Source organism: Pristis pectinata, chromosome 7, assembly GCF_009764475.1.
Source record: "Pristis pectinata isolate sPriPec2 chromosome 7, sPriPec2.1.pri, whole genome shotgun sequence".
Classification (NCBI taxonomy): Eukaryota; Metazoa; Chordata; class Chondrichthyes; order Rhinopristiformes; family Pristidae; genus Pristis; species Pristis pectinata.
In genome coordinates, this window is record NC_067411.1 from 69,093,681 (window position 1) to 69,117,318 (window position 23,638).

A 23,638-nucleotide genomic window follows, 5' to 3' on the forward strand; every position below is an offset into this window, starting at 1 on the left:
CAAACCTCAGTAAGGACCCTTTCAACCTTGTTCAGACCTTGGCAAACACTGTCCACAAAGAGGTGGACAATTGTCCTGAGGACGTTGTGTGACAGGAGTGAGACTCTGGCCATGCAGGAAGGATCTAACGGGAGGCCTCTTTCACTGGTGCTTGGTCTGAGTTCTGGCGATGAAGCATTCTGCGAAGTGACTTTGAGTTGGGGAACCTTCCCACAGGATCCACCGTGTACCTTTCCCCTAGGGCATGCAGGATGCTTGATTCACTGACCAATGGACTTGTGGTCAAAGGTGTTTTACTGCTTAAACATTTCTACGAAAGACTGGTGGTGCATAAGATCCAGCTGAATGGGCACGGCCTCATTGTGCGGCAATGAGGCCGTGCCCATCCTTCCCGCAACACCAGGGACAGTTAAAACCTCAGCAGGTGGTGACAAATGATGTTTATGTCATTTGCACACATAGCTTTATGCAGCCATGCCCAAAGGTGGCCATCAGAATGAGGGCTATGTTGGGTATGCTTTCCCCCCATTTTCTTGGAAAATTGTAAATCACGACCCACCAGGTGCGATGCATCTTAGTTCTCCAGATGAAATGAAAGATGGCTCAGGTGACTGCCATGGCACACGAGTGGGACGTGGGCCACATCTGCACCATGTATAGCAATGTCAAGAGAATTTTGCACTTGATGATCAGGTTCTTGCTCACCATTGAGAAGGAGCACTGCTCCCACAGTCCCAACTTCTCTTTGACCTTGGCCATCCACTCTTACCTATTCTTACCATGTATCCCAGCTACTCCAAACTAGATCCCCAACACCTTCACATAGTCAGACTTAGTGAAGGGAACAGAGAAGCAGTCAGGTTAGATGGCAGAAAATGTTCTTGATCACACCTCCTCACCTTCTTAACCTACCATCTGAATACCCCCTGATTATATCTGTTGTGTCCGATATGTCTTACTCACCCATCATACTTGTTCTTGTTGAACCACGTTGGCTTCAAATTTCTACAATTTCTCGATTTAAATTTTTTTCTTTCTTTTTTCAATCCTCTCATGGGCTCCCCTCTTAGCTCTAGCTTTCTTTATCCATAATACCACCCACCAAGCCAAAGCTCCCTTTTGTCTCATCATTGGCTCTGGCTTCAACTACCTTGGCCTAATGTTTCTGAAAATCCATTTTTAAAATTCTTTTCCTGTCCCTCTTCAGAATTAAACTTTTGGCCATGTTTCCTGATTATCTCCTCCTTTGACTCAGCATCTGTTTTTGATTATGCCTCTGTGCAGTGTTTTAGGATGCTTGAAAGTGTTAAGTACACTATATAAATGCAAGTAGTTGTTCTATTAAAATCATTGCAAAAAAATGGTTTGGAAACATTATTGCGTTGTACAAATGTACATTACTGTCATTTAAACCAGTGCCATAATAATAATAAAAATAATTACTCTCCTGAATTGTATCCAGTAAAACCGGAATACATAGGCCACCCATGGAAACATTAACAGAGGCAAGGTACGGAAGCTAAGCACTGAAACATGACCTTGTCTTTCTAAGTTCTAATATTGCTTGCTGATTAATAACTAAAGTTGGGGAGAGGAAATAGAAATAACACTTGAGAGCTCAGAAACTTTGCTTTTTGTGCAAATATATTTTGAGAGATTTACCATTGCTTAGAACGAACTCTAATAATGACTAAAGCTTTTGGCCGAGAAACTCTATTGTGCAGAACAATACAATGGCATTTAAGCTAAAAAGAATGATTGGCATATACTAATCAGGAATTGCATGTCTGCATAAGATGTTTGTTGAAAATATAGCATAGTCCTCCATATGATTGCCATCACTCCCACAGATTTCTATGGTGTTTCCAAATGGTGGGTGCCTTCAGTGCAGGAGCAGGCTTTGCCCAAAGGGTCAAGACTTGTTTTAGTTAAACAATCTGTCTCTGTTGTACAACTGTGAAGAATTCCAGCAGTGTATAACTGCACTACAACAGAATGGTTACAAAGTCATTGCCCTTCGAAGTAAGTACCTTTCTTTCCCCAAAGGGATCCAACAGCTGTGGTCCCAGCTTGATGCTCTGGTGACCACCTCTGATACAATGCTCAATTGGCTATCAGAGGTACATGGTTCCCATGTCCATCACACCACTGTCACTCAAAAGCAAATTTACCCTAAAGCCACCCTATGGAAACAAGTTCCAATTCCCATTGGGAAGTGCCACTTTCAGAGATTTCCTCAGCAGTGAAAAATTGTGGAAGCAAGTTTACACTTCTTGCATCACTTTGGATGTGCTTGCATTTTATGAGCGGTTATGCATTACTTTCTGATTTGTGAGCATTGGACGCCCTGTGTGTTAGACCATTGTTCTCCTAGAACTTCAGTCGAGACTGGCACAGGCTCCCTGCAGTGTCACTTTGGCATGTGTTTTTATTTGTTGTTTTACTTCTAGCCCAATGTGTCATTTTTAATTCTTTAAATAACCATGTAATTTGCATGGCAAACTAAGTCGCTATGTAATTAACACATGGTTAATAATAGAAACAGCTTTCTTCCACCCTAAGTTATGAACCTTTGCAACAGCAGTTCTGCAATGTTGTCCCTACCACCATATTAAATTGGTTGTTCTGATAAACAGTAGCTGCAAGTTTACCCTTCTCCCACTCCTGACTTGGCACCTGTGGGGTTTTTGCTCAATAACTGCATGAAGCATTAAATCGCCATGAGACGGAATTTAAAATGAATGAAAATTAAATTGCATCGACATATTTTATATGGTACTTGTATAGCTGTAAAACTTAGCCATACCTGCCCCATTTCCTGCTCCATCTGTCCAATTCTCCCTCTGCCCAAGTTGGCCCTTAAGTTCAAGACAGGAAATTGCCACTCCAACACCCAAGGCCCCTTACTGCAAATCTGAACTAGGCTAAGATTGAATAGACACTGGGAGAGTCTTTACTCTTTTTACTATGTCCTGGGATATTCCCTACAATCTTGCCTTGATGCATCCACTTCCAAGTTCATTTCAAGGCATGTTTTATAGGGAGAGTAGAGGGAAATTAAAAAATCTCAACACCTAATTTTTAGTATTTCTTACTTAATTTTATAAATGGTATAAAATTATATAGTAAAAATTTGGATATGGCCCTGGCTTGTGTGGAAGGTGTACAGTATGTCATTTGGAAACTGAGGGCAATCTAGTTTTTAGAATTTCTAATCTTTCAACTGTCAATTATTCTGTTGGTAATGTCAGTTATATTTTCCTGCATTTTGTTAGTATTAAACAGTGTCCCTACAGTGTAGCTGTGATATAATATGCCTGAGAAGTAGATATTAGTATTTCCTTTTTAGTTCAAGGCCACTCTTTGAAAGGTATTCTGTAAGAGTGTTGTGCAAACCTTTGATGGAACACAGATTTCCAGCTGCACTTGTACTCATGGAAAGCTTCTCATTTCAGTCCTGTTGACAGTTGGCAGCAGAGTTCAGGCACAGGGGAAAAAAAAACTAGGAGCAATAGTTTTACTAAATGATTTTATTTTAATAACTTATTTCACTGTAGGATATTCTAATAGTGTTCTCTTACTGACTTTTACCAGAGACCAAAGAAATATTATTCAAACTTAATGCAGTTAATGTTCCACAGGTGGGGGAAGAAAAGCTGCCTGCGGAAACTCAAAAGACACATGGATCATCATGTGCTGCGCCCACAAAAGAAAGGGAGGTTTTGAACATCCCATGGATATGACAACTGCTGTCTCTCGGCTAGCTAACTTGTCAAGATTCAGCCCTGGAGGTTGAACAAATCATCTAGACAAAGATAAAGGCATGTTATCTGGTATATAGGTATAAAGATAAAACATGGACAATGTCATTGTTAATATCTTTATCAAATCCCTTTGACCTTGCTATAGCCAATTTGGTATTGTTGCATTTCTAATGTATCTAATTGTGGTAATGAGTAACAATCCAGCACCTTCAAGCTCCTTAAAGGGTTGTTGTACATGCCACATTGAATTATCGAAACTGTTGAACTGTAACAGTGGAACCTCTGTAAGGTGATTGCATTATCAGTTTAGGTACACGGACATAGGGGATCTTTGTCATTGAAGGAAATGCTGATTTTGATCAGATCACAAAGTGTTACACAGCATGGTATCACCGCACTGTTTAGAACATTGTGCACTTTGTGGAATGATTGTATAATAGTTATCAATATGAGTATGTGAGCTAGTTATGCAGTACTTCACTGAAGAGCCTTTGCACCATGACCAATCTTGTTGATATAAAAGAGAGATTTTCAGAGAACTTTTTTTTCTATAAATGGGCATGCACAATTGCACTACTGGTTCAGAACTCTTTCAGAATCAACCAAATGCCATAGAGAATTGTGTGCTTTGGAACAAAATAACTTGACATCTACCAGTGAATAATCGTATAATATTACAACACTTTGCATTACGTTAATCCATTAGTAAATCTGACATGGCATTATTTATACATTACTGTATATGGATTCCTGACATTTTAAGTCATTTTAACAGTGCTTTGTTTATCTTCATGGTATAAATGGAAGATGTGGCAGGCAACCACATAATATTATCCAGCAACTAGGTGTAATACTCCATAATTTACTCTTTTCAGTGGGTCTGTAAACTGGAATATATGATATCCATCTGATAGGTTATTATATCTTCTCTCCATAGAAGATTGCAAAATAACAACATTCTTCTTGGTGGTCACAATAGCTGCAACTATCTGTTGTTTAATTTTCCACATTTGAGATGTGTCATTATCCATACAGCTTGATAAATTAATTAATTTAGAACTTTAATGTGATCCTTTTGCAGTTTCCTGTGAACATCTAGCTTGTCGTGTCTGGTTCATTATTCCGTTGCATTTTAGCCGATGAAATCAGTTTGGACTGTAGCCAGGAGGTGTGTGTGGGTCAGAGACACACTAGAAGCCACTTAGGAGGGGTACTGTGATGAATTTCAGGGACTTCAGATGGGAAGCGGGTGGGCAGTTAGTGGTCTGTGGGAGTAGGGTACTGTGGGAAGATTGTGATCAAGAGTAACTTGAAGCAAAGGATGGAGAAGCTTTGGAGATGTTGTGTCAATGACTTAAACACATTAGTCCATGAAGGAAATTTTCTGTTCATCCTGGCCCACAAACAGTACTGTAAAGATGTCAGCTGTTATTACCTCCTCGCTTGCTTTTAGCTGGCAAATTTCCCCAAGCCCTGTGAAATGAGATCATTTGCCTGTAGTTAAAAATGGAATGTGTTAAAAAGCCAAGGAGACTCATTATAACATACTTCCTGTGAACAGATTGGTCATCCATACAATGTCTCGCCTCCATTGAGATCAGATGTGGGGGATTGTTGCTGAATTTCTGTTCCAAACTCTCTTCCCTTTAACCTTCCCCAGACCATGTTCTCCCAATTTTGTGAGTTAAGATTCAGTCCCTTGAGTTTAGTCTCTTTCTGCTATTTACAGGACTTCCTGTCAATATTTTGAATAATTAAAACTCCAGTGCTAATCCATTTTTATGGTCTATAGTGAGATTGATTTGGAAGTGGGAGGGGGTTCAAAGTGTAACAGGATGAAGTGATGAACAATAAGCATGCATCAGAGTATAATGATGATGGTGTAGTTTCTGAAAGGTGGAAACGGGTAGGTGCAAGGACTTATTGTTAATAACTTGGGTGCGCAAGCAAGTTGTAAGCCTATTAAATAAGAACATAAGAAAATAGGAGCAGGAGTTGGCCACTCGGCCCTTCAAATATGCTCCGACACTCAATGTGTTCATGGCTGATCTGTCCCAGTCCTCATCTCTTCCCTGATCTTTCACAAATGCATCTACTTCCACATTAAATACCCCCAATGATCCAGTCTCCATAACCCTCTGGGATAGAGAATTCCAGAGATTCACCACCTTCTGCAAAAAGTTCGTGTGCACCTCCATTTTAAATGACAGCTGCCTAATGTTGTAACTATGTTCCCTCATTTGAGATTCTCCCACTAGTGGTAACGTATTCATATCTACCCTTTCATGTCTTCTCAGGATCTTTGAAGGTCTCAATGAGATCATCCCCATAGTTTTGAACTTCAAAGAATATAGGTGTAATTTGTTTAAATTGTCCAATGTATCCTAAGTGGTAAAAGCTTTAGGGTCAGGGTTAATGTTATCAGGTGAAGGGAGATTTAAGTTAGTTGTGCTGGTAGGTAGATGTGGAAATTAAATATAGTACCAACTTTCAAAATAAAGTATATTTTTGATAATACAATGAATTGCCCAGAATTTCATCATGAAAATAATATAGAGGAGCAATTTAAGAAAAAGCTAATAGGATATTGGTATTCATACCCAGCGGTTGTACTGGAGCTTTACAATGCAGGGCTCGGATGTCCTTTGGAGTACTGTATGGAGAAAGTGAGCTCCATGCTACTTCAAAATGGTCAGACTAGAAAGGCCAAGTGGATGCTTTAAAATTGGTGAAAATATATTTATAATGGACATTAACTCATTCCAAAATGCTGTTTTATCAGAGTTAAGGATCAGAATATATTTAGACACTCTTGGTTGTAAATTGAATAGTTTGGAAATGTTACCTGGAGCTAACATTCTTAAATTACTATTGTAGCTTTCAGAAAACTGAAGCTTCTCAAACTAAAAGAACGAACATCTTTATTCCTTATTACCAAAAGGAATTCTGCACAATTGCTTAAAACTAATATGTATTCTGTAATGGAAACTGCATGTAAATTATTGTGTTTACTTAAAAATTGCAGGCAATTCGATTTATATTTGCTTGTTAAAATACAGTTACTCTAGTAAGTGAGATTAAAAGCAAATTGATTCAAAAATGCTACTTATTGATCCTATTAAAAAATTGTATTTTTTGTTGGATAGAATCAGATTTATATTTTTGTGTTATAACAATTGGATAGATACTTTATATTGATATACACGTTTGAAGCTTTCGGTTTTTAGATACTGCATTCATAAATAAGCAGTGTAGTTTTCCAAAACAAAAAAAGTGCAAGGATTTAAAGAAAACCTGAATATTAGCATGATCTAGGGCAAGCAGTGCAGAAAGATAATACACTTGTAAAAATATTACATACTGCTGAAAAGGATTGCTTTCCACATTTATTTTTTTATATTATATATGAAGTGCAAGTCTCTGCTCAGTAGTAGCACTATTGCCTCTGATTTGGAAGTCTATAGACTTAAACCCAACTCTAGAGACTTCAGTATGTAATCTAGGTTGACACTTCAGGGTATTACTGAGGCTTTACATTTAAATGTGACTTTTTTTTAAGATGAAACATTAAACCAAGGCGCCAGTCTGCCAGTTCAAGTGGTCGTAAATGATCCTTTGACACTATTTGAAAATGAACAGCATTGGGCTGGATGGGTAGGTATGGGTGAAGGTGGGGGGTAGGGTTCTGATGCTTTTCCTAATGTTTATTATTTAACAAACATCACCATTTCATTTGGTCATTTATTTTATTGCTGTTTGTGTGATCTTGCTGTGTACATAGGGGCCACCAAAGAAGACTATACTTTTAAAAGTACCTTATGGATAGTTGCACACACTTATGGATATTTTGAAAATATAAAACAAACTATATAAATGAGTGTTCCATATAAATGCAACTGTAAAATTTACCAATTAGTAGCTGATTTGTTGAAGCTGAGGGAAACATTGGAATGCAAGTTGCACCCAGTCATATGATGCTCTCTTTTAGCTTGGGTAATAGTTTGGGTGTGGTAACTCTGTTTATATTGCTGGGTCAATGATCTAGAGAACATGAACCAAAAAATCAAATGTGTGGTGTCTTTTTTTTCCCTTAGCACTACTGGACAAAAAATGACTGATCCTGTTCCACTCTGGAGTTATCATTTCCATGTGGAATTGCACCAGTCTGGAAACTTGACCAGGCACTTCTGGTTGCGATTCCTTGGACGGCCAATGCAGTTCCCAGAAAATTGGATCAGATTGTGCTGAGCAGCCTCAGTTTTTTTTAGCTCAGCTGCCATTTAAAGGGGGTCTCCTAAGGGAGGATCTAGTCCAGTGCTGTTAAGCTGACTCAAGTCCCCTTTTTAACCTTTGTAACTTGTACCTCAAAGTTTACAGTCGAGTTTATTGTCATATGCACAGGTGCAATATGAAAAACTTGCAAGAGCATCATAGGCACGTAGCATCAGATACGCAACAGTCACAAGAAAAACATAAATTATACAGAATTTTTACAAGAAAGAACACAATTAGAACAAAGAAAATTCCATTATAGTGCAAAGTGGTCATAGTGTTGCTATACTGAGGTAATGATTAGAGTCGTGCTGGTTGGTTCAAGAACTGAAGGGTTGAAGGGAAGTAGCTGTTTTTGAGCCTGGTGGTGTGGGACCTCAGGCTTCTGTACCTTGTGCTCAATGGTAGCTGCGAGAAGATGGGATGGCCCAGATGGTGGGGATCTTTGTTGATAGATGTTGCCTGCCTTCTGTCCTCTGGTCACCCCACCAAGGTGCCCATGAAAGCCCCAATCTTGTGACCAGAGCTCCAATATCCATCCAAGAGGCCCCCCACCTGCACCTCCCTCACTGCCTGTGTCTCCTATAAGCTCTGATCTCCAGGGACTCTTACCTTCCTGAAAGCTCTGACCTAGGGTCAGTCCTTGCAATTACCCACCCCCATCCTGTTATCCTTGTCTCACCAAAATAACGTCACAGAGTCCTGCAACACTGATCCACTATATCTATGCTGACGATCAAGTACGCATCCATTTACCAGCACTTGCATGCCTTGGCAATTCAAGTGCTTGTCTACATCCTCCTCAAGTGTTGTGAGGGTACCTGCTACAGGTCATCCCCTCAGTCAGTGTGTAACAGGCAATTGGTACAATCAACAGAGGGGCTGAGGTCTGTGATGGAGGGCCTACAACCAAAATGGTTATTGGCACTCTGTACATCAACTCTACAATACACTATTAACAGCACCAAAGAATTTCCAGACTGATTTCAAATTCCACCATTGTAGTTGGATAATTTGGGCTCTTTTTCCTTTTTTTTTAAGGAAAGAAATTTCAATTAAAATCCTGAATCCATGAGAGTGACTGTGAAGCTGATAAGTTGTCCTTGGATCTCTACTGCCCAATTTATTGAAGGAAAGATCTTATCCCTAACCAGATTCGTGTAACAGTTCTATTGTTAAACCCAATCATAAATGGTGGTGGACAGTTTAAGGGCTAATGGGAGGAAGGGACACAGCAAAATTTCTCAGGAAGGTTTCCAAGGCCATCCCCCTTTAGCTGCAGCATCAATGATCAATCTTCACCATCAGGCCAAAAGTGAAAATGTTCACTTTTTTTTATTTGTATAGTGTTAATTCCATTCGAAGCTCCTCAGATGTTGAAGCATTCCATGTCTGCATGCAGCAGCAAGACCTGAACAACACTGAGGCATGTGCCGATTAGTGGCAAACAGCATTTATACCAGTCAATGATCATCTTCAACCAGACTGTCCGGCAACCTACCCATTTTATTTCGCAATATTAACACTATTAAGCTCCCACCCATCAACATCATGCATATTTATTAAGGAGAAACTTAAGTGGAGCAATGGCAAGTATCCTGTGAGAAGTGCCTCGCCTCCTGACTGTACAAAGCATTTCCAGTATCTACGAAGCAAGGAGTCTGGTGGAAAACTGTCCATTTACCTGGATGAGTCTAGTTCCAATCACATTCAAATGCATGAACTCATTCAGGACAAAACACCTGCTTAATTGACATACAATTCACCATTTCAAACTTTGACTCATTTTACCACCAGTGGCTGCCATTTGTACCATCCACAAAATACATTGTACAAGTCTTCTTTGATAGCATTTCCCAATCCCATGGTTTCTACAATGCAGAAGGATAAGAGGACAGGATCACAGGAACACCGCCATCACCTGCAAGTACTTCTCCATGTCACATCCCATCCCAGTTTGGAAATGCATCACGGTTCATTCCTTTGTTGGGTGTAAATCCTGGATCTATCCAACAGCATCCTGGGAGAACCATCACCATTAAAGGCAAAGATCTGGATTGCAGCAGTTCAAGAATATGATTTATCACTAGCTTCTCAAGGCAATTGGAGATGGGAAAATAAATACAGGTCTTCCCTGTGATGCCCAGTCACATCCCACCACTCGTTTTTGATTCTGGCCCCATTCAAGCCTGTTGATTCTTGAATACTCCATGAAATTGTTTAACAAGCTACTCAGTTGTATGAAACTGCTGTAAAAAGTTCACTGGGTTTGTCAAGCTAACTAGGGATACATAATAAATACAATCCTTTCCAAGTACATCCACATCCTGAAAATACTAAACTAAATATGTGCTTTTGGCTTACAGTGGGAGGAGAGAAAGTATTAGATATTCCACTAACTTTTAAAGAATCTGATTTTTAAAATTGTGCATCAGCCTTTTTGTTCAAGGAGAAGACTCCCTGTAAAGCAGTGATGAATTCGAGTGTAAATTACTATCATGTTCTACCTGGGCTTGTGCTTACTACAAAACAGATACAATCTGTGTTAGGGAGTATCACATTCCACAATAAAAATAGAAAGCAATCATTAAAGCTCCACAAAAAACCTAGATCTTCAAGTAAATCAAAATAATCTAACCATTTAAAATCTATAAATGAAAGTGTAAATATGCAAGTTGAGGTAACTTGGTAAATATTTAAAAATCCAGTTTTTAACTAATGGTGTTTTAACCCTTTGCTTTCCTGACACTACTTCTGTGAATGCCCTGGGAAAAAATCCCTCCCACATCACCTAAGCATTTTGAAACCTTCAGCTGTCAAATCTTTGGTCCTCACCTGTACCTATTACAACTTTTTTTTTGCAGACGCTGATCTGCTCAATCAAACTGTGGCCTCCAATGTTAGTAGCCTGATTCTCATTAAAATCATTACCTTGTCTCACCCGAACCACTCCCCTGGTAAATCCTGTGTCTCTGATTCATTAAGTCCAGAGGAGTAGAACTGAATGGATATTACTGATGACTAGTTTAGCTAAGCGCTGTCAGGTCTGGCTGAGCTGCATAAAGAACCATTGTCCCTGTTTCATCTGACAGAACTGTTCGTAACTCCGGGATCATCCTGGAAGGGGAAGATAACTTTTGCTGCAAAACATTTCCATGTTTCCTTCAGGCTTACCTGCAAAGCATGTGTAAAGAGTTTGTGGAGTTCTTTTGTCATTAAGATTCAAAACTGTCCAGTTTACTGCTTCTAACATCTCCCTTCTTCCCTCTCTCCTGTTGGAATCATGTTCATTCCAGTAACACAAATGTTCACCAATTATCAGCCCCTTCCAGAAAGTTGTATGGGTCTTGCTCCTTGGAGGTATGAACTGTTTCACTTGTGGAGGAGTTATGAAAGGAATTGAACATTGTGCATTTATTTTTAAAGATTAATTTCTGGAATCTCGGGGTCACCAGCATTTATTACTCATCCTTAAGTGCCCTTGAAGTTGATGGTGAGTGGCCTTCTTGAACTGCTGCACTCCTTCTGATGAAGGTACACCTACGTAGCTTGGATGGTTGTCCTCGAAACAAGGGAGACTTGAAGTAGATGTGCAAGATTCTGACAGGTTTAGAAAAGGAAGACAAAGGTTATTCCCACTAGTTGGCGCAAGAACTGGGAGGTGCAACTTTAAGATTTGAGCAGGAAATGTGGGGAGTTAGAACCTTTATTCTGCAGTAAATAGAAATGGCCAGACACTTGCTGCTTATAGAGGTAGTAGGGACAGAGACTTTAATAATTTCAAAAGGAAATGCATAGGCACTTGAGGGAATTACACTTGTAGAATGATAGGGATAGAACTGATAAGTAGGATTGGCTTGATTGCCCTACAGAGAACTGGAACAAACTCAATTGGTTTAATGGCCTTCTTAACCTTGATGACTGTGACCATTCCCCACCCAACCACCATTCTCTATGTATTTCCTTATCCCTGAAATCCACCATCTCCTTGCTGAACTGTATCCCCACTAAACTATTGATCACAAACTTCCCTTCCTAGCCCTTCTGTTGAATGATGTTAACAATTCTCCTCGAGTCCTGTCCTCCTCTCCATCAAATCTGCTGTTGTTGACCCAAACCTCCAAGAAGCAATTCTTGCAAACTGCCACGACATATCCATTCTCCCTTTCCTCTTCTAATTCTGTGGATGTATTATAGCCTCTCAAACGCATGACCTTCTTGCCCAAAACTGCTTATTTGAATCCCTCCAGGCAGGTTTCTGACTCCTCCAACAGAGTAACCAAACTGCTTTGATCAAAGTCCCTCTTGATTCAATGTGGTTGTGCCAAAGGGTAATCATCACTTTTCCACCTTACTGACCCATGTCCAACCTGTTCTGTCCTCCTCCTTACACCCTGCTATAAAGCTTCCTGTGTCTCTCCTCCACCCACCCCTTTCTCTATATATTAAAAGCTCATAAATCTCAATTTTTCCCCGTTCTGATCATTAAATTGAAATGATCATTAACCAGGCCATTAAATTGAAACACAACTCTTTTTCTCTCTCTATAGATGCTGCCTTATCGCAAGTATTTCCAACGTTTTAACTTATTCCAGGTTTATCTCCCTTCTACATTGATTATAGTGATTTCAGTGACAGTAGTAATAGGGGCACAAAGTCACAGTCTTGATGGGCTAGCTATGGAAGGCAAAACACATCAGTGTTCCCAGTTCTATTTCCTATTCATTTGAAGCTGTGCTACAGAAAATCTGTGGAATAGATCATGTTTATTTGTAATGCTCTGTCTGGCCATAGGGCCTGACCTAATCTTCTCTCTACATAGCATATTGCCGTTTGAGAGAAACATTCACTTCAGATGAAAGGAGGGCAGGAAAATTTTCCTTAATGAAAACATTAAAGCAGCCTAATGCTTTATGTTGGACACATGCAGCAGATTTAATAAACCAAATTTAAATGTCCTCCTAAGCTGCATTCGTATAACACTCTTTAGGAACTCAAACCAGTTTGAGCCAACTTCCTGGAGGAACTGCCACAGGCTCTGAACTTTATTGCACTGCGTGGTCTTTCAGGTTATTCTGCTTTACTTTTATTAGCATGGACCCATATCACTATGTACACACAGTATATATAATTGTGGTATTATTGTGTTCCATTTCACAGAAAGCTTAACATCAAAAATGTAGTGGAATTTTTTTGCAGATAGTGTACAAAACTAGCAAGGTGTTTTAATGGCAAACAACCCAATGGGTTGGGTATATACTTTTACGTTGCTGTTTATAGACAACTGTCCAGCTGATCATCTTGCCTGCATTGTTGAGTGTGATGTCACTGTTGTTTCTGGTGAGTTAGTAGTTCCCAGGGTTCATTCCATTTGTATATAATGGTCTTTATTATTTTTATCATTCACTTTGACAAATATATCTTGTAGCCAGCATTATAACTAATCATAAAATTTTTAAAGAAGTATTTGTTTGATGCCTCATTTAAAATAGCATTCTTTATTATGAAGACCAAGAAAATCATTTTTGATATATAAAAAAATAAATTCTAATGAAAGGCTGAAAATACCTGTAACAGAACAGAAAGTAACTGCAGACCTGACAAAATTTGAGCAACAATGGAGTACAGTCTATTTTTTCTATTTCCAGAGATCCAGAAGTTACCAATAAAGAGAATTAATTTGTTTGGGAAAAATCTAGAGTTTGATTAATTCGACTGAAAATGCAGACACTAGTTATAGAATCAACAGAAGGAAATAGGCCCTTTGGCCCATTGAGTCCCTGCTGACCATGCACCAATTTACACTGATCCTACACAAATCCTATTTTATTCTCCCTAATAACTTGGGCTTTGAATGGTGGGGTGGGTGAGCTGAAAAGTTTTTTCATTGAGTTCATGATATGAGTACAACTTCATTGGAAGTTAATTGGCTAGCTGGGTTCTAATCACCTTTCTGTTGAAACATATTCACGAATGGTCCTGATCTCTCCTTTCCTGTATTAATATCCACTTTCCTTGCATCTGTCAGTGAGGTGGCTAAAGACTTTATAAATTAAATTTGCTACACAGGTGGTAAGGAAGTGGAAACTCTCCAATTACTCAATTCAGATGGTTTCGGCAGTGAGTAAATATGCCATATGGTATGGGGAGATCTTGATTTTCCTCCGTCATTTGTGAACACACAGCTCTGTCTATCAGCACCCACTGTTGATGGTCATTGATCGAGAATGACGATGTTGTTAAGGTGTAGGCAATTTTCAGCATTGTTGAAGCGTGTTAAAGAATGGGGGGAAAAATATATAGTAATGGAAAATGATGGCCTCGTAAGATAAAAACCAAGACTAAGGTTATGTAATCTGGAATGATTGAGAGGAGACATGGAGTCTTAGTCAATCAGTATTGAAACAGGCCCTTCGGCCCACTATGTCTGTGCTAGCCATCAAGTACTTATCCATACTAATCCCATTTCCCAGCATTCAGTCTATAGCCTTTTGTGTCATGGCATTTTCAAGTGCACTTCTAAATGTCTTAAGTATTGTGAGAGTACTTGCTTCCACCAGAGATGCTGGAGGTCAGAATAGATAGAAATATGGGATATGCTGAAGAAACTGGAGCAAGGCTCATATTAGAAAAAACTGCCAATTTGGGCTAGGTGAAGGTAATGAAAGGGATAGATGCTGCCGTAACATTTAAAGTGAACAAGAAGGATATTGGTTTATGCAGTGGAGAGATATGGATGTGAAAGCAAGAATTTACAGAAGAGCAAGAAAACGATCAACTCATCTAAAATTCTGTGCTGAAGAAGATTGCTCAAAGTCCCTTGCACAGCAAGGAAGGCCAAACATTCCTTCCAGGACCAAATAAGGCCCATTTGTTCCCATGAGATTGTGAAAGTCAAGGGAAGCCAGCATATTTTAAACATAATAAATTAAGATGATCATCACAGTTGTGAAATTGGAAGGAAGCAGAAATGCAAAACCGCAAATAAGATGGATGGATGGGGTCAAGAAGTCTATCGTATTGTCTCTGCATTGGCTTTAGGATGTATTTGGTGATGGGTCCCATTGAATGAGCAGGAATCAATACTCAATGGCACCTCAAGGACTCTGGTTGCCAGCAACTGGATTCACTGATTCCTCCATGACTGGAGATAGGTATAGAAATGGTACTGACATTTTAAGTTTTTTAAGTTTCTGCATACTATTTTTGAACTATGGAGTCTGCCTTGAATTTACATCAAAATTATGAATGTTTGTAGAGGAAGACCTTTATGGGAAGGAATGAACTCTACTAATAAATCATATGCTTTCTATAATAAATTTCATGCATTAGAAGCTCTGCAGTTGGTAGTTGTGTTTATAAAGTTTTCAGCGTTACTGATAAACTACAGCTGTGGTTGAAAAGCACAAAGGAGATGTAAAACATATTGAAGGGAAGGCATTTTGCACAACTTACCAATACAGTTATTGCAGCCTGGAGGAATGGCATCCTTTTATTCTCATTTATTTAGCCTCTCTTGTTCATTGCACTGTTTCATCAGGCTGGTTTCTGCAGATTGTTGCTCAGTGGTTAATCTAAATATTTCTCATACTTGTCAAAGCTAAGGTTGAATTTGAAAAAGTTTGGCTGTTGGCACCTTTTCCACTGTGCAGAACTGCTGTAATTATTGCCATATTTTTCAGATGAAGATAACCTGAATGCCACGATTATTGTGTGATAATGAATTTTAAAAAATCTGTTTTTCTGACTCTTTATAATGTTTACAGTCTGTATTTGGGTCATATTTTAGTGCCACAGAAGGAAGGAACTAGGTTGGCCATTGTGTTTGTATCCTTGTACTTTTGAGTGACAAGTTCATGTACATTCATTCTCCTTTGTTGCAGTATCAACCAAATTACTGTCATTCATGTACCAGTCTTGGCTGTAAATATTCATGTTTGGGGACATCACTCCAAGCCTAATCTTGTTTCAACCAGTGCACACACATAACTGGTTTCAACGTGATGATTAAATCGTGTTCAGGGTTGGATGTGATGCCCTCAACAATGCTTCCATTGTCAATATTTCTTATTCACTGAGCCACTGGGAGAACTGCTGCACTTTGATCTTTATAGTGGAATAGTGGTAGATTTTTTTATGACCAACAATTTTACTTCCAGATGAAGTTCACCAGTCTGATCCAAGTGGCTCCATTGGAACGGGAGGAGACCAACACAGTCCTCTGCCTACAGCTGAAGGTAAATGCTTTTATTTTTCTCTTATTTGTCAGAAAATGAGAATTTAGCTAGTTTGCCTTGCAATTGATCAGTAGAAGTGCAGCTTCTCTACACCAACATGTTCCCAAATTAAAGGGAAGGTGGAAATTGTCTGTGACTTTGAGAGTTTCCAAACAAACTGCTTAGTGGTTATATAATCATTTCTCCAGCATGTGTACATAAGCAAATTTTATTTATTGGTGTCCACGTTATTTTATTTGTATAGTTAAGGGAAGGAGCATCTTGCAGTCAGGGGAACCAGCACCCTTTGCTTATGTCTTTGGAATATTGTGAATGCTATAGAACTGCTAACTTCTGATACTTTTGAAGTAGAGTTTTATCAGACCAGTTTACTACTACTAGTCATGGTTTGTTATTTTTCTTGTATTGATTTCCAAAGTAATCAGTAAAATTCTTAAACATGTTGCAGGACGAATGTGGAGGCTTTGGAAAAGGAACAGAAAAGGTTCACCAGGATGCTTCCTGGATTAGAGGGTATTAGCTATAAGGAGAGGTTGGACAAACTAAGATTGTTTTCTCTGAAGCATCGGAGGCTGAGGGGAGAACTGATGGAAGTTTATAAAATTATGAGAGGCATAGATAAAGTAGGCAGCCAGAATCTTTATCCCAAGGTAGAAATTTCGAATGCTAGAGGACGTAGCTTTAAGGTGAGAGGGGGGAAGTTTAAAGGAGGTGTGCAGGGCAAGTTTTTTTTAAGAGAATGGTAGGTGCCGGGAAGTGCTGCCGGGGTGGTAGTAGAAGCAGATGCAATAGTGGTGTTCAAGAGGCTTTTAGATAGGCACATGAATAACAGGGCGGGACGGTAGCGTAGCGGTTAGCGTGACGCTATTACAGCACCAACGATCAGGGTTTGATTCCCGTTGCTGTCTGTAAGGAGTTTGTACATTCTCCCGTGTCTGTGTGGGTTTCCTCCGGGTGCTCCAGTTTCCTCCCACATTCCAAAGACGTACGGGTAGGTTAATATGGGTTTAAAATGGGCGGCGCGGACTCATTGGGCCGGGAGGGCCTGTTACCACGCTGTAAATAAAATTTTTTAAAAATTTAAAGAATATGGAGGGATATGGATCATGTGCAGGCAGAAGGGATTAGTTTAATTTAGCATCGTGCCTGGCACAGACATGGTGGGCCAAAAAGCCTGTTCCTGTGCTGTACTGTTCTATGTTCTACAATATATCTTTATTTCTGGAAAGATTTGATGCATTCATTGATATTTTTGCATGACATTTAGGCTCTGAATCTGGTCCTTTCTACCTCTCCTATACTTCTACTCGCTGCTGAACATTCATGGCTACTGCTGGGTGGTCTTTTGGTCAGCACTGTTGTCCTCTATTCGCCCCCAACCCCATTGACTTTTTGTCTTTAAGCACTCTTGCAACAGCCTCTTGCCCAACTCCTCTTTCTCCTTTCAGACTCTACTGAGCCCTTCAGGACTTTAATCACATTCAGCCTCTTCCTTACCATTTCCTCAGGTCTTGCTAAACTGTTATGTTTTCTCTGTTTGCCTGTCTGTTGAGCAGTATATTCTCCCTTATTGATCTATATAAATTCTGGATTTTAAAATAGCACTGAAGTCTGCAAGCACAAATTTTTGTTGGGCTCTTATCTTCCCCTCCCGGCAGTGATGAGTGCAATATCTATATGGTAACAGCAGTTTGCACTATAAGTACTCAACAAAGTAAAAAGGAAATTTTAATACACACACACACACACACACACACACACACACACTCCCTCTCACTCCCTCTCCCTCCCCCTCCCTCCCCCTCCCTCTCCCTCTCTCCCCCCCCTCTCTCAAACAAAAAGTGATATTTATCTAATCTTAATACTGAAAAGTGTGTTAATAATCTCAGAAGGTGACCAAATTAATGGCCCTGCACTTTTATCACTGTATTTCCCCCACTTCCTTGTTCTTTCCTCATTTCTTGTTGCCCCACTTTGCTTTTCCTCTTCCTTTCCTATTATCTCTCTCATTGTGCTCCCTGTTCCTCATTACACTTCCCCAACCCCATCCCCCTATCACTTTTCTCATCCTCGTCCCCATTTGTTCTTCCCCCATTACCTTCTCGCTCTCCATCTTCACCTTTTTGCCATTTGTTTTCCCTTATCCCACTGGTCCCACCACCCCTTTTCTTTTCCCTCTCTTGCCCTCTCGATCTGCCCATCACCCACACATTTCCCCCCTCCGGTTCCCCTCCTTGCCTCCTTCCCTTTATTCCATGGTCCACTGCCCTCTCCTATCATCTTCAGCCTTTTGTCACTTCCACCTATCGCCTCCCAGCGTCTTACATTATTCCCACTCTCCCCCTCCCCCACTCTTCCCCCTCTCACTTGGATCTACCTATCACCCTCCAGCTCTTGCTCCACACCCTCCCTCTATCCTTTTATATTGGCTTCTCCCCTCTTTCTTTCCAATCATGATGAAGGGTCTCGACCCAAAACGTTAACTGTTTATTTCCCTCTTTAGATGCTGCCTGACCTGCTGAGTTCCTCCAGCATTTTGTGTGTTGCACCAGATTTCCAGCATCTGTAGTCTTTCCTTGTGTCTTAATTTTATTTTCTGCAGCTCCGGTAATGAAGTTGACTCCGAGAATAACGGTGCTGGGACTACTATTGTTTACAATTTATTGACATTCCTCTCATTTGCATTAATGCTTCTTCTCATGCCTCTCTACCAAAGTCATGGATACTTTCACTAGCACGCACTATGATACTGTTATACGGGATGAACAATGAGAGCACTGTTGGCAGTCAAAAATACCCTTGGGGCTCCAATGTCTTCATATCTGTCATAGGGTCATATATGACTGAAGTATTAAAAATACTTATTGGGGATGAAGCAACTATGCCAGGCCAAACAGGGATAAGTTAAATCAATCAGCCACTAATCTCAGATGGATTAATTATATGGATAATATAAAAACGAAAGTCTGTCGTTCTCAACCTGGTAATACAATTAAATGAAAATGTCTTGATTGCACTTGTTTTTTTTCTAACCGTTTCTTTTCCAGCTTTTGTACTAAATTATTTCAGATCATCAGGCAATATATATAGAACGCTGCCTCTTGGTTTTCAGTATCATTCTATGCTCTTTGTGCCTGCTTCTTCTCACATTGTGTCAAGTTTCTTGAAATGTTGTATAAGGTAAAGGGATGCAAGTTTTGCAGATCAGATTTCTTTTGGACCACATCAATGTTGAGTTTTAGAGGGTTGATTTCAATTAATTACATGGCATTGTCCAGGAACACAGCCTGCTGTTCATTTGGATCTTAATCCCAGCCATATGGCAATAAATATTTTCTTTTAAGTCTTTACACTTCATCACCTGCTATTGAAAAGGTAATAGGCACCGTCTCCCTATATTTGTTTGTGTAATATTTTGTTTACACATCAGCATTATTACTTAATATTGAACCATAATCTCTTGTATGGAAGATCTTTTCTGACAGAATTGATGCAGTACACTTGCTAATATCTTAATATCACAACTTTACATGGAATTGAAGACTGACTTTATAATTTTCCTGGGTGTGAGGGGAGGGTCTGAATGAGAAAATTCTTGAAAGATCATAAAAGGACAATTAATCTATTGTTCATTGGGAAGAGCTTAAAATATAGTACATCCTACTGCCTGGATGAAATGTCTACAAACATTTTATTTCTCAGGTTATCCTGGATGTTTGAGGATCTTTTTGGCTGAAGTGACATTCATTCAATAGCGTTAGGACCAATGTTACTGTAAATTTTTGAAATCACATGGGTTTCTGTTTACTCCTGCTTTCCCCAACTGCTCATTGACCCTAAGGAAATTATTCCCTTTCTGTGTGATCCACAGGCACTAGTCGAGTGCTTGAGCCCAAATGAAATATTTAACTGTTAATAAGTGGCAGTGCCAGATCCAACCAAGGGTGAATCTATTACCAGAGTTCACTCAGCAGGGATTTAATGTGGAATGTTTCTTGTTTGTGTGGAATGTTCCATGGTGGTGCGGTATGATACTTTAAACTGTGTGTTTATTCAGTCATCAAATCAGTTTTCAGCTTTTAGAATCTGTATAGTTTTTGCTTAAGCCATCTTTAAAGCCATATTTAAAGCCGTTATCTAATATGATTAGTGTGTAAGTTGTAAATAAGAACCATAAGTCCAGAAACTGCATCCTTTTTGCATAATTCTTTGATGGTTATGGCTGGGTGCACTTCAGTCCTCCAGCTACCTAAGCCGATTTTACACGCTTTGCTTAAATGTTACATACTTGGGTATTTTAGCAATACTCTGGGAGATATTCCAGGAATACAGGCAGTAATTTCCACTAGTCCTAATGAGACTAGAGTCTGCTTCGCACCTCAGCACAGAAGAATCATCTTGAAAAACTTCACAGGAATTAATAACTACAGCGGTGTTCACTTTCTTTCTTGGGAGGAGAGAATATTCTTTTAGCAGTACATTTCTTGGGCTGATCTTAAGCCTCCAATCAAAAGCCCCCATCTCTGACATGAATCATCTCTGAGGGCTGGGCATCCTTGTTACATTGCTACCAGGGAATGAGGATCCAGTCCTATTAAAACAATCCCATATCTAAAATTTGAGATGGGTTGTAGGAGGTGAGTTTGGTGAGAAGTTGCTCCAGCCTGCTGCATGTTTGGAAGCATTGTGGGATTTTTACCATTGCTTGTTCTGGGGAAGGAGAATTAGATATTTGCATTATATAGAAAATACATCTTCTTTCTCCCCTATTTGAAGAGCATTTGTTTTTAATATATACCCTCATGTGTTCGAATTGTTGGTCATACTAACCTTGGGCGGCACCCAAAGCTGTGAAGTCTGCAGTAGCTCCCCCGTGCTCCATCACCCTTTATGACTGGGTTTGCACTCCGTGTGTTCCAGGTACATGTACATCAATGTCTGTGTAATTTTATGTCCTTTTTTGGTTAAGAGTTATTTCAAGAATGGTTTGTAATTACATTCCGTCTTTAGCTAACTGGTAAAGTTGTAAAATTTTGTCTACAGGCATAACCACAAACCTTTCATTGTTCTAGCAGCACAGCGCAAAAGTAGTGTCAGCTTCATTAAAACAATGTGGGAAACACAGAGACTACATAAAACATTTTGCCACTTAGGAAATGGTTTTTTTGAACTTTGTTTTACTTATTTGTGACAGTTGATTATGAAGTAGACAGATAAATCTGCTGGATTTTTGTTTTCAAGTGCTTATAATATGCTGAAGGGGCAGACAGATGACAGAGTAGGGGAATATTAGTTTGAATTACAGAATGAATCACTGGATTAAAGAACTGAAGAGGAAAAGCTTGATTGCTGAAAATATTTTTGCTGAACAATAGTCCTGCTGTGTGAGAAATTGGTTCCATATGTGACATTTCTCCAACATACTTGAAAGGCTCTCCACTATCATTTGCATAAGTTTGTTTTATATATAAAAAAACTGATAGCACAAATGAAATCAGTGAAGAAATCTTAAGTGCTACTGCAATGAGAATATGAGGGCAGTACTGATCATTGTACATCAGTTTATAATGGCGATGTATAATTCTTCCCTGAGTGTTGGATAGATACGGATATAGTGTTCCATGCATCTCTGTAGATCTGAATGCCTTTACCAGTGCCTTATGCTTATGAGGTAGCTGGAGGACTGAAGTGCAAAGCTAGTGTATTTACCTGCATAATGTCTGTTGTCTTCAGCGAACGCACTCCTGTCCACAAATCTAAGCAATTGTATTTCTGTCATGTATTTGGAAGATCTCTGCCTGTTTATAGAATCACTATAAACAGTACAATGCACTAAATGTTGCATTAATTTTGAATTGGTATTCAACCAACTGAGTTAGCAGCATTTGTAAAGGTTTGATGTGAAAATATAATGGTCAAATCAGAAAGTTCTTGCATTCTTAGTTAATTCTGATCATGAGGAGTACTGAATATTCATAATTTGATGTAATGAATATCACCATTGTTGTCTCTTTACTAAATCTTTTTGCATCGATCCATAATCTTCTGCTAAAGTGCACTTGGCTTTTAAGTTTGCGCGCAGTGGTGAAAAGAAAATAAGAGAGCAATCTGGTAAATTCTAGCATTCTTACCAAATATTTTGGAAAATCTTTGGATTTTCCACTCATATGATCTGAAGTGGCTCTTGCTATTATCAAACTTCGAAATCTTTGAACCAATCTTTTATTCATAAAAGAAAGTTTTCTCATCTCAAATTTCCCCACTTGATATTTTGACATTTAAAAATCATGGTCTGTCATTTCTTTTCTGGCTTTTCCACTCTTACCCAACCACTCACTGACAAACTGACAAGCAATTCAACTCCATGACAAAGCTATAATCTGATTTTCCAGTGGGGATGTTACGCTTCATAATCACTGGATGACAGACAGGACTACTCTTATAAGCATTAGCTTTAATGGTTGTGTTGATCTATTTGCTGTTGTAAAAATTGAAGGCGGCTAGTTATATAGCTGCATAAAAAGGGAAAAATTTACATCGTTATGGAGGAATTGGGTGAGCTGGAATAAAGTGCCAGCTGAGTCATGGCAGAGGTGGAGTTTTTCCAGTGTGGAACTTTAAAGGCTGGTCAGCAAGATGTGGAAAAAGCTGAACTGTTTTTTGGAGGGGACAAAAATTTGAAATATTTGAAATAATTTCATTTCAATTTTGTAACTGAAAAATTGGCACAAATTATAGAATTTTATATTGAAATGTTTCATTTAATTCACTGAGCTGCAGTCATCTCCATTTCTGCATGCAAACAAAAATGATTTATCTGTCCAATTTCCCCTTTCTCTCTCAAACTAAAGCAAGAAATTCATGAAGCACTCAACAGGTCATGCAGTATCTATGGAAAGAGATAGAGAGTTAATCTTTTAGGTAAAAGACCCTTCTGCAGAATTGGGAAGAGAAAGTTACAGAGAAGGTCAGAGGGGACAGTGGTTAGGGCAAAGGGAATATCTCTGTTCGGGTGAGGACAGGTTGTCGTGGGGATAAGATGTAGATGAAGTTAACTGATTGATAGATTAATGAAGGAAGCTAGAGAGAAAGCAGCTTTGAAGAAACACAAAACCTATGAAAAGATAGAGAGCACAAGAGAGAAAAAGACCACAAACAACAGATCATAAAAGCTGCAAAATGCCCAGCAGGTCAGGCCATGCTAGTGGATAGAGAAAAACGGAGCCATTATTACTTACTTTCTCTCCACCCAAAGATGTCAAATTTTCTTCAGTGCCTAAAACTTACCTTCTGATCAAATGGATTCCGCATTAGAAGGTTATGCTCCCCTCATTTACAGTTTTGTCTAATTATGTTATCGGAAGA

At 39.2% G+C, this 23,638-nt stretch overlaps 1 protein-coding gene across 3 annotated transcripts in view; it reads left to right on the top strand.

Moving 5' to 3' along the window:
• Positions 1–23,638, top strand: part of ror2 (receptor tyrosine kinase-like orphan receptor 2) — a 203,258-nt gene that overhangs the window by 149,124 nt on the left and 30,496 nt on the right. For 2 of the 3 annotated variants that reach the window (XM_052019645.1, XM_052019646.1), the window contains exon 2: positions 16,196–16,273. The exons of the other annotated variant lie outside the window; for it this stretch is intronic. In XM_052019645.1, the coding sequence (XP_051875605.1) occupies positions 16,196–16,273 (78 nt within the window). The remainder of the gene's footprint in view (positions 1–16,195; positions 16,274–23,638) is intronic. 3 annotated transcript variants of the gene reach the window in all.